Raw genomic sequence first — 16,812 nt, 5'->3', positions numbered from 1 at the left:
CGTGCAATTGCGTGAACATTAACGTGGCACTACTAACTTTAAAGTGCCATCTACTATATAAGCTTAGACATGTTGTATTGAAATAGTAGATACAATAGGACACTTTGATCTTTCATATACTTGTTTTTTTTATATATGTATATATATATATATATATATATATATATATATATATATATTCGGACCAGTTATATTCTACGCCAAAGCATTGCTTAAAAATTGTTTTCTTTAATGTATCTTTCACCCTGCCTAAAAGGGAAAAAATAAGTTAGTCATGCTTTAGTGCTCAATCCTTCTTGCATCAGGGCCATTGGCACGCGCATTTTTTGCGACATTCGCTCTCGTGCGTGCGATATTTTTTAATAACGCTTAATCGTAATCGTTATATAACGTTGGTCGTTCATTTTGAACCCTGCCTCAAAGGGATAAGAAGATGTTTCTAATCGTCGAACGTTCTCTCGATTTTTGCATATGAACCACTCATCATTTACATTTTTTTTCGCTGAGAACGTGCTACGATAAATAAATATACTTTACGATTAATATTAATCTATCAGTCTCACTCATTTCATTATTAAACCCTGCCTAAAAGGGACGAAAAGATGGTCATGCGCGTTTGCTCTATTATTGAGGGGGCCCAACTAACGCATTTGAAGTATTCACTCACTTTCTCAGAAATCAATCGTCGATCAGTCATCTTCTCTGATCGATAAATCTTTTAGAAAGTCGTGATTACATTGGATTCACATTATTCATGATTGAGATTGCCTAAATACTCTTCGTAACAAGTTTATACTATTATTTTGAATATTAAATTGTCAAACAGGAGTTCATTCGACTCGAAACATACACGTGCTTTTGACATTATTACACATCTATTTTTTATCGAGCAAGTCATATTTCTCAATGAAACTATAATACTCGTATAAACTTTCAGTTATCTTTGGCAATCTCATAACGTTTATCCAAGCTCTTTCGAATGGAATATAAGGGCCCTTACTTAATAACTAAAAATAAATCTAATATGATCCACTAATGATAAAACTTAACGCATTAAAGAATCGATCAATGTTTCGTAATTTCTTTTGCACGTTTCTTTTTTTTTTCTCTGTAATAAAGAAGGAAAGCAATTCTTAAAATCGTAAATCAGAGATTCACAAATTTGAGTTAAAGTTTGGCCCATTGAAGAATTATTTTTTCATGTTTGATTTTGCTAGTACTTTTTTACGGCGCTTGCCTTACCAATTAAAACAGATTGACAGTGACGATCTACTTTTTAAAAAATTATGTGTAAAAATTATGCGTAAAGAAAAAAAGGATAAATGTTTGTCAAACCTTAAACCGGGCCCTCGCCTTTATCTGTCTTCTCCTATCAGACTTAAGCTATGGTGCTTATATAAATCTCCTCTTGTTTTTTCTTCTTAGCCTCCATTTTCTTCTTATTGCAATTGAGTTCCTCCTGTATTTCCAACAAAGATTTCCCTTTGGTTTCTGGGACGAAGAACAATATGAAGATTACTCCAATAAAACTGCTTATAGCGAACCATCCAAAAGCGCTGTAAACTCCAATGGCATCGGATATCACTTGATAAAGCTTCGATACGATGAAGGCCAAAAGAGAAGCCCAAAGATTAACCAAAGAAACCGCTGTACCTTTTACATTCGTCGGAAATAGTTCGCCTAACATCATGTAAGGTAATGGATTCAATCCCAATGCGATTATCAACTCGTAGAAAATTATAGAAACGTGAAGGATCCATCCATGTCCGGCCATGTCAAGATTTAAATAAAATTTCAAAAAATAGAAGCCACCAGTGATCGTGAGTGAGACACCACCGAGGAAAGTGGTAATTAAAAACAAAGGTCTTCTGCCAATTTTATCGACGAGTGCAGCTGCACCTAATCCAGCGACTAACTGCAGTACACTCAAAATAATGACAGCTATTCCAGCAGAAAGGCCAGTGTCTGCTTCGTGAAGAATTTCTTGAGTATAGGACTCTATCGCAGCTATACCACTGAATTGGAGAATCAGTTGAAGGCCGAAACTTATTAGGACGGCTCGTCTGTTTCCACGAGTATTGAAGAGTTCCCAAAAGTGAATCTTATCCCTGAGATCTCGTATCACTGTTTTTTGTATCTGATCCATGTCCTCTTCCAACTCCTCCTTCGTCGATTTTGGTTTAAGTTGTTTCAGATTGTTCATAGCTTTTCTTTGTTTATTCTTCATTAATAAATGATAAGGTGATTCGGGCATCCAAACGAAGGATGCGAAAAATGCGATTGATATGAGAATACAGGCATAAGATAGTATCTCGTACGATACAAATGGACCAACCGCATGAGCGTAAAGCTCACCAAAAGTTACCATCAGTTTTATAAAAGATCCCAGAGATCCTCTGATCTCTTTATCCGCGATCTCGCCGATATACATCGGACAGACGACGTATACTATACCTTGACCAATTCCACTGATGAAACGAGATACATATAAGACATAGGGATTCCAAGCAATAATGATCAAAATCCATCCGATGGCCAAAGGTACAGCAGCTATCAGAAGGCTATTTTTTCGGCCTAACCAATCTACTATAAAAGCGGCTATAATATTGCCAGGTATAGAACCCAACAAGTAGAAGGAAGCTATCCAGGAAGCATCGTCGGATGTAATTTGTACATGAGATTCCAGAGATTTCAATCTTGGTAACATTGGTGATGTCCAGCCAATGTGGGCGCCCGTGGATGCCAATGATAAAGTGGCTGTATCGAAAAATAATTAATCGAAATGATTGATAACGATAACAAAAATAAGTTTCATCGTTTCTTTTTAACAATAACTTTAAACGATAGTAGTTGGATCATTTACCTGTAATCGCTGCCAAGTATTGGGACCATCTCTTAGTTCGCGATTTGTTCATCTCTGTTATTTCTTCCTTTTAGTCGACTGAAAGTAATAATTCGTGTTATATAGAGTTTTAAACAATAGGCTCCTTCGAAATAATGAGAGTCATTTAACGAAAGTGAAGTTTCTTTGGTACATTTTGATTTATTCGAAACTATTATCTTCCTATCGATAATGACAATAAAAAATGCTTACAGAGATTGGAGATGAAACTTGCTGATGCCACTTAGAAAAAGGAAAAAGCTATTAGTCTCCTTTCTCTTTAGTACATTTCAGACGGAATAAAGAGCATTCCGAAGATTGTACATTTTATACAATATTTTATCAGTGAATTTCTTATCGGGAACACATTGTCCCCACTTGCGAATAAACTGAATATTTTTTAATGCACTATTCTACAATAAAATCAAAAGACATTTCAAAATTGTATAGATAAAATGTAACGCTAATTCAAATAGGCATTACGTAAACAATTTTGTTGTTATTTGAACAATTTTGAAACGTAATCATTACTTATTATTAATTATATTTCCTGATAAGTTACAAGTTTCTCTCTCTCTCTCTCTCTCTCTCTCTCTCTCTCTTTCTCTTGTACGTAACAAAATTATTGTAATAACATACACTCCTTTATTTTTGATTGTAGCCGATCAAACGCGATACATTTCATTAAACATTTTGTTATAACTGATACTGAAATTATAAAATAGGTATATATGAACAGTTGTTTCGTATATCAACTGTTTCAACAATTTCGCTAATTTATTGTAATATATTCAGTTAGTTTATTTAAAATTTTAACATCATGAAAGAAATGAAAATTTTGAATATTATCTGAGACAAACAAAAGCTATATAAGATTCAAATTCGAAAGACAAATGTCAGTGTGCTTAAACCTTGCTGCAAACGTATAACTCAATATTGTCGTTAAATATAACATGAATCTACAAAGTTATTATGTACTCAGTATAATCTACTGTTTCAACCAATACTTCATCCATTCTGATATAAAATGTTTATTTGATTTCAGTCTACAAAGATTATAAAAAATTTTAGTTAGATCAACTATAATTTTGTTGAATTAAACTTTTTTTTTCGATTCTGATAAATTCCCCTCGTAAAATTCTTCGTTATCAAACTCCTCAACAAATCATTCTAAGTAAGACAACAATGTTATCAAAAGTGACATGGACTCAATGTGTTCAATGTCTTTAAATACGTATTTTAAATTCCCTGTTCTTACAAGAGAAAGAGAGAGAGAGAATAAAAAGAACATTTGCAGCTGCATCTTATCTGACAGTATATTATCGTCATACTAAATCCTCTAAACAGAAGTTTCATGCAGATGCAAATTTCTAACGGGAATCAACGACGTAGTTAAGTGAAAAAGAAATCGGGAAGAGATGGCAATACTACGTAGATGCATTTTTGAATCAATATTTTCTGTAAAAATTTCCACGAAGAAGGAATAACAATATGACGTGGTTAGTATACGATATACAAATATTGTTTCATATCTATATAGATTTACAATATTGTTACGCGCGACCACGCAATTGAATGAAAATGAATTTTAATAATAAAAAAAAAAAAAAAAAAAAAAAGAATTTATATACAATTAACAGTTTAACATATTCTCTTAAGAAAATATAGAAATATTTTAGAACGTCCGCGAATCATGTTCATTCAGGACGAGTTCCTTTTGAAGACACACAACAACTCGTTATTGTTATGTATGTCAAATTCTTTAGGTACCTAGAAACGACCTTCTAGTTCCGAGTTCACTCCAAACTCATATATCTAGGCCGTCTCATGTAGTAACAATATGTAAACTTTCATAAGATACTCTAGTATAGTATAATAATCTCTTGCGATTATTATCGATCGTATAATTCTACTAAAGATTAATTAGATAAAAAGTTCAATTATAATGATATAATGCATTAGAATGTCGATTTGAAGAAAAGCGAAGAGCGTAGTAATAGAAGTAGAAATTTTGTTTTTCGCGCGTCGTACGACAGTCGCACGACGTCGAGATATCGATCGTCGTCGGCTAGAAGCGTCCTATGTTTCGGAGCAGTCGCACGCAGTCACAAGGTACCTGTCACAATTGGATAATCTCTTAACGAAGAAGGTCGAAGTATAGAAATAAAAAGAGAAAGATCAAGGGGAAAAGCTTCATCAGAGCTTTCTGCATACGAAAAACTATTGTTAAGTGAGAACATTTTGTAGAAATTAATTGAATTCTTCTTAAATTGCAACTCTGCAACTCCATTCGATCGCTCGGAAAAAGACCGAATACAAAGATGTGCGGTGGTTTTACGTGCTCGAAAAATGCGCTGACAGCACTAAATATACTCTATATTGTAAGTATAATCCCGTATACAATATTTTTAATATCGTTTACGAGAGAGAAAGATACAATTTAATAGGTTAACAGATACGTTCAATATGATTTGACACGTTTCCCTTTAATAAATATCAATGATCGTATAGGTCATGTAGTGACATAATTTATGAAAAGTACATGTAAATGGAAAACTCTATCAATCTTTTCTTTTGAGATTTTTTACAGGTTCAAAAAGTGTAGCTTGATAACGATACTCTGATAAGGTAACTTTTGATGTCACTAATATATATATATATATATATATATATATATATATATATATATATATATATACTATAAGGTGTATATATATATATATATATATACTATAAAGTCGTTTATTTGTGCAGATAATTTCCCATGCCAGCAATGGTTACTTATCAGAATTGTCAGAATGATTTTATTTTTTAGGATAGCCTAATTATAAGAATAGATAGTATCCATAGTGAACGTTTGAGTTCTTCTTATATATTATATTGTCTCTTTTAACTTGTATAAATAACATCATTTTAAATCATTGATGATTAAAATTAATATCCATTTTTAGGTCGTTGCATTTATTTTGATTGGCGTCGCAGTTTATGGAAGAGCATCAGCTTTAGTTACTAATCTTCCTATAATTGGTGGAATTTTAGCGTGCGGAGTGATACTTATTCTCATCTCCATTCTCGGGCTAATCGGTGCTGTAAAACATCATCAAGTTTTATTGTTCTTTGTATCCTTTTTTAAGAGACATATATTATTGAAGACAAAGATTCATAGATTAATGAAAAATTTCCCTTAACCATATATCATAGTACATGCTTATTTTGTTCCTTCTATTTTTGATTCAATTCAGCATTGCTTGCGCTTGTCTTGCAGTTAATGCTAAACAACAAGAACAACTTGCAGAACAAGTATTCCTTCATAACATTATATTTTCTAATAACATTTCATTTATTATACATATATCACATACTTGCATATATTTTGAAGGGATGGAGACGAGTTGGAGATGATTTAAGAGCTAAAGTAGAAGAAACCTTCCATTGCTGTGGATTTAATGACACTGTTATTGAAAAAGATCCCTTGGCATGCCATGATAAAAATGTAAGTGTATTAGTGAACTGAGAAAAATTCTAATTTCATATAATACGTATATAATATTATTTTTCTATAGAGAACTTGCTGTCCTTTCTCTGACCGTGAATGCACTGACCGATGTCCACTATGTATGCAAAAATTGCAATCTACAATTGATTATGCCTTCAAACTTTGTGGTAGTATAGGATTATTTTTCAGTTTTACAGAGGTAAGACAATGGATATATTTTCCATCTTAAATTTTATATTAAACGAAAATATCAATGTAATGTTGTCGTTAAATATCATGTGAACTTTTGAAAAGTTTTGTACTGTCTCATATATCCTAATATAACACATATTTCTCGTAAATCACAGTATTATAATGAAAAGTTATTTTGCTAATGCTAACATATATACCCATTACAGTTTGTTGGTGTTTGGTTGACCGTGCGGTACAGGAACCAGAAAGATCCGCGAGCTAATCCTAGTGCTTTTCTCTAGTCTAACACCATCGCCATGTCCTCTATCTCCTCATACGACCCTCCTAATAGATGGTGGGTGGTATCATAATGTTGGTTGTGGCCTTTGTATCACATTATTTTTCGTTTCTTTCGTTATCCAAAAAATACCGTAAAATTATATTATATAAAATATTATTTTCTCTGATGCATAATTAACAATTCAATAAATTTGATTTTTCAGGTGATCGCAGCTTTTGTAGCAAAGCATTACAAAAATCAGCTAGATCCGCAGCAGAAAGCTGCAAGAGCTGCATTTCCCCAACTAAATTATCTTTATTAATATGATTCACTTTTATTTTCTTCGTAGAAAAGTGATACTAGATCCACGAATATTGGATCTTGCTTTATATCCGTAATCAATAGAAAATACATGATTATCATCTAAGAGCCAGAGAACAAATTTTTATGTATTTGTTTAAAGATGAGATAAAAGATTACCGTTTCTGATTTATAATGCTCGAAAGAATTCTACAATATTATAATATGAGAATGAACAATTTTACAAAATTATTACGTCTATAAAATATATATGTTGTAATAATTTACACAAAATGCTCAATACAAGCTTTAACACATTGTGTGGCTTAATGTTGGATATACTTGATTATAGATACATTTTCATAAGCACCTTTTTGATGAGACTACTGTGCATTCCATTTTTGTTCTAGTATCATATTTCATATCTATTAAATGCACCCATATCTAGCTATTACACATAAAACATCTCTTTATTATTATATCACAAGTATATTCGTAGAATTCTTTAATGAAATTTTCAGACTTTCAAAATGTTGTGTAATTATAATTTCATACTACTTAAATTTTCCTCTGCCATATTACCATTAAGTAAGTAAAATAGGTATCAGTATTTCTTTATTATTGTTTATAAAGATATGATTTTCTTTCTAAGACTGGAAGAAACCAAATAATTTTCATATATAATTTGATATTTCCAATTAAATGATATTTTTTAATATTTATTTAATATACATTATATTGTGTTTTAAACATGTTGAAATTAAGAATTATATTTGAGTTTTCATGAAAGAGAAGTTAACAAAATTATAAAAATTATAGTCTTCCTTTAAATTATATTTTATGAATTCTGCAAATTTTTATATATTGTTTTTGCAATCGCTTACATTAATTAATTTTCTTTTGTATATAACATATGAAAATATTAAATGCTTCCTATGTTCTTTTAACGTATATTCTAATAAATACGTTTATAATAGATATTTATTTAGTTGAGTAGAAATTAGATCAATTAAATCGAAATTGTAAAATATCAATGATCTTATTTACTATTACAAAGTTAATATAATTTATATCACATTAGTTTGGGTTTAATCCAATACCATAGTAGATCTGCATAATTACAATAATATAAGAAAATCAAATAATTTCACGATGTGCATAATCGATTTTTTATAATAGTCGTAGTATTTTAACATTGCTTATAATAATATAGCTTTAAAATAATATAGATTGTATAAAAATAATTTAGATAAAATACGCAATTAATCGACGCATTTTACTGTAACAGAATTTTCATGCTTTTTATTTGCAATGATCTATTAATATTTATTTAGAAGTAATTTAGTTTTATTTTCATTTATATTGTGTGAAATATACTATATATTATAATAGTATGTCTTGCTTGAAATCAAGTTTTAAGCTAATCCTAAATAATATTTGAAACATCTAAATATATAAAATATTAAAATTATATACTTAGGTAGAAAAATTATAAAGATTAGAAAGAATTATATTTAAGTAGTACATTTGCCTATGTTCATCTTAAAATTCAATACTGATGGTTTTTTTTTTCTCTTTTTTAGTGAGTCCTCTTTTATTTTGTTATTATATTTTAAGTTATATACATTTTTCATACTTGTTAGAAAAATTTCATTTATCACGTTAAAGTATAATATCTTCAAATCAAATGGCCACCAGATCTCGAATCTTTTAATTTGATTGAAAAATAATGTTTGATAAAAAATTGTAATGTTACAATTATATCCAACAGCTACATTGCGGTCTATATAAATTACATTAGCATTGTAAACATAAAGTTCACATTTATACTTAATGAATATAGTATAATGCACATTCTTCAAAAATGTATTAACAACGATGTATAGGTATTGATATATCTGCGATGAATTAATAAGAATACAACATAAAATATCAAGTTGATAATTAATAAATCACTGGAGGTGCTTGTATACTGTAGAGTTATAATTTCTACACGAAAGAACCTGTTGAAATGATACATAATAATATAGAAGATTTCTTATCACACATCAACATTAATTTTACAAAGAATAATTGTTGAAATGTGTGCATAATGAATATAATACTTAATGTTTCAAATGAATTAGTTAATGTTTAATCGTTAATTCATACATTTATAATTCCATTGAATAGTTTATTATTGGGTCTTCATTTTGTTCTTTGTTAAAATAAAATCCTATTCATTATAACTGAATATGGAAAAGAATGTTTCAATTGATACAAGATAATAGTTTACTACATTTACTTTTATTCTTATTACCATTTGGGAATTGTGTTCTCAATTGTTGATTTCTTTCACGCTAGATGGCACTCGGAGCAATTCCCCACTTTTACAAAAATGTACAGGGGGATGGATGCTAATTTTTGAGTTTATAATCTTCTATAGTTTGTTGTTAGTACTCATTAGTTAACAAAAACGTTAATAAAATAGATAGTTGCATTTATTTTGCACATTAGTATTAAGTATTATACAAAAGCTGAATATATATAACGTATTGTAGCTTTATTTGAAAAAGAAGAAAAAAGAAAAACAAAATAAAGTAAAGAAAGGAGAGGTTAGTTATTTATACTTGCAAACGATTCATTCATCATATTTATTCTATGAGCATTATAATATTGTTTTTTACCTATTACATAAAATTCTATTTAACCTATAACACATCGTATTACATGGAATGTTACAATATTTACATATAAATTTATCTCTGTTAAAGGAAATTCTTATAATAATTATCATTATTTTTATCATTGTCGTTGATAGTGCTCGACCTATTAAATTACTGGCCATGCTCTGATAATATGAAGTATAAAAAACATACATGTATAAATAATAATATTTAATTTTAGTATTCTAGGTTCAAAATGTCTAGTACATCCCAAAAACACAAAAATTTTGTAGCAGAGCCAATGGGCGAAAAACCAGTTACTGATTTAGCTGGAGTTGGTGAAGTTCTCGGAAGAAGATTGGAAGCTGCCGGTTTCGACAAAGTATGTTTATATTTTGAAAAAGTGTCTGTCAAATTTTATTTCAAGAGATTTCATATATTTATATGATAAATTTATATCAAATTTACTAAACAAAATGTGTTGTATCAATTTTAATCTTTATAATGCTCATAATAAGAACTTTTACATTTTTTTTATATAGGACCAAGTGTTCTTTACGTATAAAAAGTATGATATATTAATCGTATACAGATATCAATGTTGAAAATATTATATTTTATAGGCATATGTAGTACTTGGACAATACTTAGTTTTGAAGAAGAACAAAGAACTGTTTCAAGAGTGGATGAAAGATGCTTGTTCAGCTAATGCAAAACAATCGAATGATTGTTATCAGTGTCTTACAGATTGGTGTGAAGAATTTTTGTAAAGTACTAATGATAATGGACTTTTGTAAAATATTAATGTTATATGAAAAATATTTTAACATTGCAGAATATTTTATAACTTAATAGAAGTCTTTTCACATGTATTACGCTTTTAGGATTTTCGTAAAATTAACAAATTTTAAAACTACAATTATATATTTTCTGATTTAATTGTTGACACTCTTAAGAAATATATAGATATCTTTCTATGCTCATTTGTCTTGAAAGAAAGAGAGAGAAAGGGATCATAGAAATAATTTTTATTTCTAAAAATAAGAAGTAAATAAAAACTTTAATAGTTGATGTACATTAATCTATTTCTAATCATTCAATAATTGGAAGTACTGCTTAATAATAAGAAATTAATAAAGATTATTGGAATATAATAAATAAGACTTAAGTAATATGAAAAAATACAGAATATATTTTTATTTCATATAAATAAAACATGGAACATGTTTATATACATAAAATAAATTACTAACATTAAACATATGTAAATATAAACACACATATACACACACACACATACGTGTATACATACATATATAATATGTTGTACGTGTGGATACGCGTCCGTATACATTTACGCCTTTTTAATTCTTATATTCATTAAATCAATTTGAATTGGAAATAGACAGTAAATTTAAGTTACTTTCTCTAAATAGCTTATTAAAATATGTAATTGAATTATCAGTCAGTAATACTTTCTCTTTCTGCATTCTTCTCCATAAATTTAATCCACATTTGTAATCTCCTTTTATAGCTAAATAATATTTACTTATTAGATACATTATACCATTCTCAAAAGATTTTCATTAAACTGTGAATATAATCATAATACTGACCATAAATTGTGACAAGATACTCGTATATAACAAATCTGTCTGTATCAGGATAGTCAACTGACAAGTCAAGTAATTTCTCCAATATTTTGATATTCCTTTCTTTAAAAGAATTCTGTAAGCTTTCCTGTATAATTGTAAATTTATAATTGGATGTACAAAAAATCTGTGGAGAACAAACAAAAATCAGATATACAAACAAAATTATACATGGTATAAAATGAAATAAATTGTTTACTTTTATTATTCTTTTAGCTTCCTCTTCGTAATCATTCTTCAGAAAGCATAGTATTAACTCCATTAAAATATATTGCTCATTATAAGTTTTTGTAGCAACATTTATAAAATATTGCAATAGTTCCACATCTTTTGTTAAGACTATTGATTCAAGTAATTCTCTTAATGCAGGTATATGTTTATATTTTTCACTCAATGTTTCAGCAATTTCCAAAGCTTTAATTATATTACCCCTATTAAATGATAAAATAAAATATGATTATATATATTACAGATTAATAAGAATTAGATAATAATTTTATTAAAAGTGATAATAGTTTAAATTAGATAATAGTTTTGTCAAATTCACAGAAGAAAAAAAGTACTCAATTATACTTTATAAAAACAATTTTAAATAAAACACTAAATACATACTGTTCAATATGAATTATGACAAGTGGATCTAAAAAATTCTGTGATAATTTCACATAATGTATATTTAGGAGTATGTCATAAAATCTTTTTACTATTCTATCATCGCCCATTAAAGCAGCTTCATTCAATAACGATTTAGTGTAATCGTCTATTATCTTGCTTCTGATTTTTATTACTTTTCCAGTATACTCAATTATTTCTGCTGCATCTAAAAAAATAATCAAATGATATAAAAAATTTTCGATACATTAATTATCTTTAACTTTTGCATTCTAGTTTTAAGAGATCATTTTTTGCAAATATTTTTATTTTCTATTAAATATATAGACTGTTTATGGTTTCTTTAAGAACCATAGATGTATCAAAGAAAGAGAAAAGAGAAAAATATTTACCATTTTTCTACACGAGTACAAAATTTCAACTTTAGCAATAAACTTCAAAAAATGAATGACCGTACTTTTTTAATCAATTTTAATGAAAAATCTTTACTCTTTTTTACCCAGATAAGAGATACTCAATGTTCCATATTAAACATCCTTACTTCTTATTACACATTGAATATATGAGATCTCCAATAGAAGTAAAAAATATAGCTTACCATCTAAATTGCCTAATGATATTAAATTCTGTGCATAAGTTAAAGATAATTTGCAGGTAGCACCAATACGATACTCATTTATTAATTTTTTTAGAATCATTTTACTTTCCTCGTTTGTATATCGTTTTAACAACTGATCTACTATAAAGATATATATTTCGTGTGGAATAGAAGTATTCCAGCCTTTTGATCGCTATAACATATCAATTCAATCTTTGTACACAATAATTTTATACACTTTATACTTTCTATCCAATAAAAAGTTTTATATTATAGATAGTAAATATGCTGCGATAGTTAACGATCATTTGATAATAATATTATACAATACCAAGAAGAGTTTGTATAGCATTGTAGGGTCACAAAAAGTAAAAGAATGCAATTGTTTTGACATCGAATTTTTCGTTTGTGATTGTTCATTTTCCATTTGTGTCATACTTCTCATCTATTTTCAAGATACATAGTATTATTACATATATTATAATCTAGGTAGATATAAAAGACTTGCAAGACAAAGTATACATAAAATAATATTGATAAGTAACGATAATTTAACCTATATTATAACTAAATATAAAACGATGTTTTTTAAATGGCAGTTCTGTCAATTTCATTGAAATTGAGCAAATTAATTTTTACCGAAGAATCCTCATTTATACTTTTTAATAGTTCCATTTCCTCCTTCGTTAAATTTTTATTTTGATAATCAAGCAAAACATGGTAAAAATCATTGGAAAATTGTAATTTGTTTTTCGATAAATATTGCAATATCTATAGATTGAAATAAAATAATAAAAATAATTTTTAAAATTAATAAATATAAATTAAAATTAAATATGCATACGTGTGAAGTTATACCTTTGAAATGCATGTAGGATTTTCATGTAAGAAATCTATAATATCATATATTTTATCAGTCAAAGAAACTTTCTCTTTCCGTCCAGTGTTTGTTTCTATATACAAATGCCTTACAATTTCCAAATAGGAATCAATATCATATGTGTTAAATAATGCTTGCCTGAGAGAGTTTCCCAATATGAAATCACTATAATAAGTTGGATATTTTAAAACTGTAAAAATAAATATATTAACGATTATATAACATCTAGCGCATGTATATACGTAATATCTAAGCGCATTTTCTAAAATAATGTTTTAATAATTTTAATATCAATTTGAGAAGAGGGAATCAATCAAAATAGAATATTTTTTAAGGGAACAAAATACTTCCTTTATAACTTACATTTTGTGTGATAAAACATTAAAATTAAAATTATAATAATAATAATAATAATAATAATAATAATAATAATAATAATTTTCGATCTCACTTTTATTACGATTTTTTGTTTTTTTTTTTTACTACTCTTTTGTTTATTTAATATTATTACACATTTTCCAAATGTTACTTACCATACATGTAAGAAGATTTTGTTTTGTTATTCTGTAACAAATAATAAACTGTAGCATTTCTTATTGTTTCCTCTGGTATGCCGTATTCCTTTAATAAAGAACTATAAGAGGAATCAACGCCTAATAAATTAGGTATAATAAAATTTGCAATTGTATTTATACAAGGTTCAACGTCATATACATTGATCATATCCTTCATGTATTTCAGAAGTCCTAATAAAAAAATTCAATATTGAATTTATTGTAATATTAGGAAAGAATATAGAGTAAATAAAAATAAAGTAAAAGGATAAAACAATTATACCGTGCCTTTAATATCATGATTATTTTGAGCTTTAACTAAAAATGGCCAAAAATAATGCGGCCTAAGTTTATGACCATTATTTTTCCATTCTTTCAATAATCTTAAAGCTAGAAGGTCATTATCATGCTTAAAAGAAATATAAATTGCTTCTGTAAATATTTTAGTATTACCAAATTTCATGTAAAAATGTGAACATATATCTACAATTTTTCCAGGAATCTAAGATAAAAATAAAATATACATTTTTTATTAAGCTTGTAAATATTAAATATAATATTACTTGCTTCTTTCTCTCTTACATACCACGTTACTGCATATAAATTTATTTATGAAGAAAGTTTCATATTCATTCTTGCAAAAATTATTTTTTATATAAGGGTACATATAAAAAAGTATTTTTATAGCTATATCTTCTTGTTTTATATCAATAATCTTTCCGAAAAAATGTATTCCTTCCGTATAGTATGGTTTTTTCAATATCCAGAGCATCTGTAAACATTTCATATTATTCAATATCCAGTATATATATATGTATATAGGAAACTGATGATATCAATGAATAGATTTGTATCTTACCTCATCTACATGATCTACATTTCTATTAACTATCAATGTATATATCACATTTAATATATTTTCATTTGTAAAATTTACATTTTTCTTTTGACATTTAAATAGTATTTCTCGTATGCTTTCGATGTCATTGAATTTTGCAAAAGCACACATAAGTGCAATATAAGTCTCATTTGAAGGAAGTAGATTAATCTTTCGTATGACATTAAGAACATTTATTGCACTATTTAGATCGCTTAAAGGAAAAAATTTGTTAATTTAAATACCATATCACACATACATTATAAAATCTAATTAGCAATTACTTTCACAATGGCAGTGATAAGATAATATTGAGAAAACAAAGATGTTCTATTAAAACATACATTTTAATCTTTAAAACAAAAAGAAGTAAAATTACCCAATTTGAGAGTATCCTATTATTAATAAATTAAAGATATCTATATCTAAAAGTAACTTTTCATCCTTCAGACATTGACATACAATTTTTGCTTTTGTTATATTTCCATTTTTACAAAAGTACTCTAAAAGTTTCATGTATGTAACTTTATTTGGTTGAATAGATTGTTTCTTCATATCAGATAAAATATTCAATGGAGAAAATGTATAATTATTTTCAATATAAACTTGTAATAGCGCATTATAAAGAGTTACATTCATTGGGACATCTAAAATAATGTATAGATAAAGATAAACGTCAATAAATATAGTATTATTTAAATTTATGCTAAATTATCTAAATTTGAATAAATGCTTATTTAAAATTGCACTTAAAACAAAAGAAGAAGATCTTACTATAAATATTGCATAACTTCCACAAGGTATTTGCAAATTTTATCCTTTGCTCTTGTGTACATTGTATCAAGACATTACAACAACGAAGAGTTAAAAGAGCCTGTGAAGATTCAAGTTTTCCTTAAATCAAATATCATGTATGAATCATTGATTAATATTTATATATTTGAGTAGTCATTTTTAATTCAATCTCTTCAAGTTGTTAATACAATCCTGCTGATTTCTTACCTTCTATTTGAATACAATTTATGATATCTTCTATCAAATGTTTATCTATTATACCTTCATGTTGATATTTGTTATCTATCTTTTTTATTATATTATCAATGTCCGATGATTTTGTTTGTTGGTTCGCAAAATTTCTATTTTAAAGGAATAGAAACATCAGTACGTGAATATATATTAACAAATACAATACTGAAAAGTTATTTATCATAGTAATAAAGTCAACTAACCTTTCTTGTAAGGTTAATTCTTTATGTTCCAAACATAAAAAATTTTTATAACTGTTATTGATTTGAATACGTTTAGAAATATTTCTAAGATATCTAAAATATTTAGTGGAATTGAAAAATAATGCCATGATATTTGTAAAGAAAATCCAGTTAAAATGAATAATTTATATTAATTCAAATCATTTTCAGAAAGGAATGGAGTATACTATCGTAATTACAAAATCTTTACTTCCGCTTCCTCAACACTATTATTGTTATTACCGACGTTTTTCTTTTTGCTGCATTTTCATTGATATATTATCAAATTTGTTAACTATACAATCAATAGAAATAAATTTGTGAAATATATTATTGTAATATATTATCAAAATGACTTTATATGTATGTAGTTATCAATCAAATGTGAACGACCAATCAAATTGTAGGCGCCAAAGTAATAGAAATTTGAACGAAAAAACAATTGTCTCTATCGTATAATATTATTAAAAATTCAAATAAAAAGTATATTTTAATAATAATGCGTAGCTTTTCACTATTACACAAAATTAAAAGGAACGAGAAGGAAATTGTTAGAGGAACGAATTGTTTTTTTTTTTTTTACTTTTATATTACGGAATAATTTTATAAAGTAGTTGTA

The 16,812-nt window shown here is 27.3% G+C and overlaps 4 protein-coding genes across 6 annotated transcripts; 2 read left to right on the top strand and 2 right to left on the bottom strand.

Annotated features, from left to right (window-relative positions):
* Positions 1–117: 117 nt before the first annotated feature.
* On the bottom strand, positions 118–3,232 carry LOC118444266 (facilitated trehalose transporter Tret1). The gene is made up of 3 exons (XM_035872377.2): positions 3,095–3,232; positions 2,864–2,941; positions 118–2,757 (listed from the first exon to the last, which is right to left on the bottom strand). Exons 2-3 carry the CDS (start codon positions 2,913–2,915, stop codon positions 1,379–1,381), a joined length of 1,431 nt encoding a protein of 476 aa, XP_035728270.2. The 5' UTR covers positions 2,916–2,941; positions 3,095–3,232; the 3' UTR covers positions 118–1,378.
* A 934-nt stretch (positions 3,233–4,166) lies between these two features.
* Positions 4,167–9,204, top strand: Tsp97E (Tetraspanin 97E). Of its 2 annotated transcripts, XR_014982863.1 has the most exons (8): positions 4,174–4,380; positions 4,918–5,262; positions 5,833–6,000; positions 6,083–6,181; positions 6,261–6,374; positions 6,445–6,576; positions 6,776–6,903; positions 7,052–9,204. XR_014982863.1 is itself a non-coding variant. In XM_035872384.2 (7 exons), exons 2-7 carry the CDS (start codon positions 5,203–5,205, stop codon positions 7,148–7,150), a joined length of 672 nt encoding a protein of 223 aa, XP_035728277.1. In that variant the 5' UTR covers positions 4,167–4,380; positions 4,918–5,202; the 3' UTR covers positions 7,151–9,204. The 2 variants fall into 2 exon arrangements, 1 of the variants encoding a protein (XP_035728277.1); XM_035872384.2 differs by lacking the exon at positions 6,776–6,903 and having other exon boundaries at positions 4,167–4,380.
* A 331-nt stretch (positions 9,205–9,535) lies between these two features.
* On the top strand, positions 9,536–11,028 carry baf (barrier to autointegration factor). Its single transcript, XM_035872385.2, has 3 exons — positions 9,536–9,722; positions 10,015–10,155; positions 10,397–11,028. The coding sequence occupies exons 2-3, from the start codon at positions 10,030–10,032 to the stop codon at positions 10,541–10,543; spliced, it is 273 nt and encodes a 90-aa protein (XP_035728278.1). The 5' UTR covers positions 9,536–9,722; positions 10,015–10,029; the 3' UTR covers positions 10,544–11,028.
* On the bottom strand, positions 11,016–16,567 carry bsf (bicoid stability factor). Of its 2 annotated transcripts, XM_035872373.2 has the most exons (16): positions 16,176–16,567; positions 15,949–16,082; positions 15,721–15,840; positions 15,326–15,593; positions 14,929–15,160; positions 14,656–14,841; positions 14,358–14,571; positions 14,049–14,261; positions 13,494–13,705; positions 13,275–13,406; positions 12,967–13,080; positions 12,636–12,828; positions 12,038–12,245; positions 11,625–11,856; positions 11,390–11,552; positions 11,016–11,307 (listed from the first exon to the last, which is right to left on the bottom strand). In XM_035872373.2, exons 1-16 carry the CDS (start codon positions 16,301–16,303, stop codon positions 11,159–11,161), a joined length of 2,898 nt encoding a protein of 965 aa, XP_035728266.2. In that variant the 5' UTR covers positions 16,304–16,567; the 3' UTR covers positions 11,016–11,158. The 2 variants fall into 2 exon arrangements, with proteins under 2 accessions (XP_035728266.2, XP_035728268.2); XM_035872375.2 differs by lacking the exon at positions 16,176–16,567 and having other exon boundaries at positions 15,721–15,820; positions 15,949–16,084.
* Between the last annotated feature and the right edge of the window lie 245 nt (positions 16,568–16,812).

The sequence above is a fragment of the Vespa mandarinia genome, chromosome 13 (assembly GCF_050613455.1).
Source record: "Vespa mandarinia isolate Hongniang chromosome 13, ASM5061345v1, whole genome shotgun sequence".
Taxonomy (NCBI): Eukaryota; Metazoa; Arthropoda; class Insecta; order Hymenoptera; family Vespidae; genus Vespa; species Vespa mandarinia.
This window is presented reverse-complemented; position numbering and strand designations above follow the sequence as displayed.

Excerpts from the sequence above, each read along its gene's own strand:
- LOC118444266 (XM_035872377.2), bottom strand. The coding sequence starts at position 2,915 with ATGAACAAATCGCGAACTAAGAGATGGTCCCAATACTTGGCAGCGATT. Across the intron at positions 2,758-2,863 it reads ATACTTGGCAGCGATTACAG|CCACTTTATCATTGGCATCC; the intron begins GTAAATGATCCA and ends TTTTCGATACAG.
- Tsp97E (XM_035872384.2), top strand. The coding sequence starts at position 5,203 with ATGTGCGGTGGTTTTACGTGCTCGAAAAATGCGCTGACAGCACTAAAT. Across the intron at positions 5,263-5,832 it reads CACTAAATATACTCTATATT|GTCGTTGCATTTATTTTGAT; the intron begins GTAAGTATAATC and ends ATCCATTTTTAG. Across the intron at positions 6,375-6,444 it reads TGGCATGCCATGATAAAAAT|AGAACTTGCTGTCCTTTCTC; the intron begins GTAAGTGTATTA and ends ATTTTTCTATAG.
- baf (XM_035872385.2), top strand. The coding sequence starts at position 10,030 with ATGTCTAGTACATCCCAAAAACACAAAAATTTTGTAGCAGAGCCAATG. Across the intron at positions 10,156-10,396 it reads AAGCTGCCGGTTTCGACAAA|GCATATGTAGTACTTGGACA; the intron begins GTATGTTTATAT and ends TATATTTTATAG.
- bsf (XM_035872373.2), bottom strand. The coding sequence starts at position 16,303 with ATGGCATTATTTTTCAATTCCACTAAATATTTTAGATATCTTAGAAAT. Across the intron at positions 12,246-12,635 it reads ATCATTAGGCAATTTAGATG|ATGCAGCAGAAATAATTGAG; the intron begins GTAAGCTATATT and ends TTATTTTTTTAG. Across the intron at positions 11,857-12,037 it reads GTCATAATTCATATTGAACA|GGGTAATATAATTAAAGCTT; the intron begins GTATGTATTTAG and ends ATCATTTAATAG.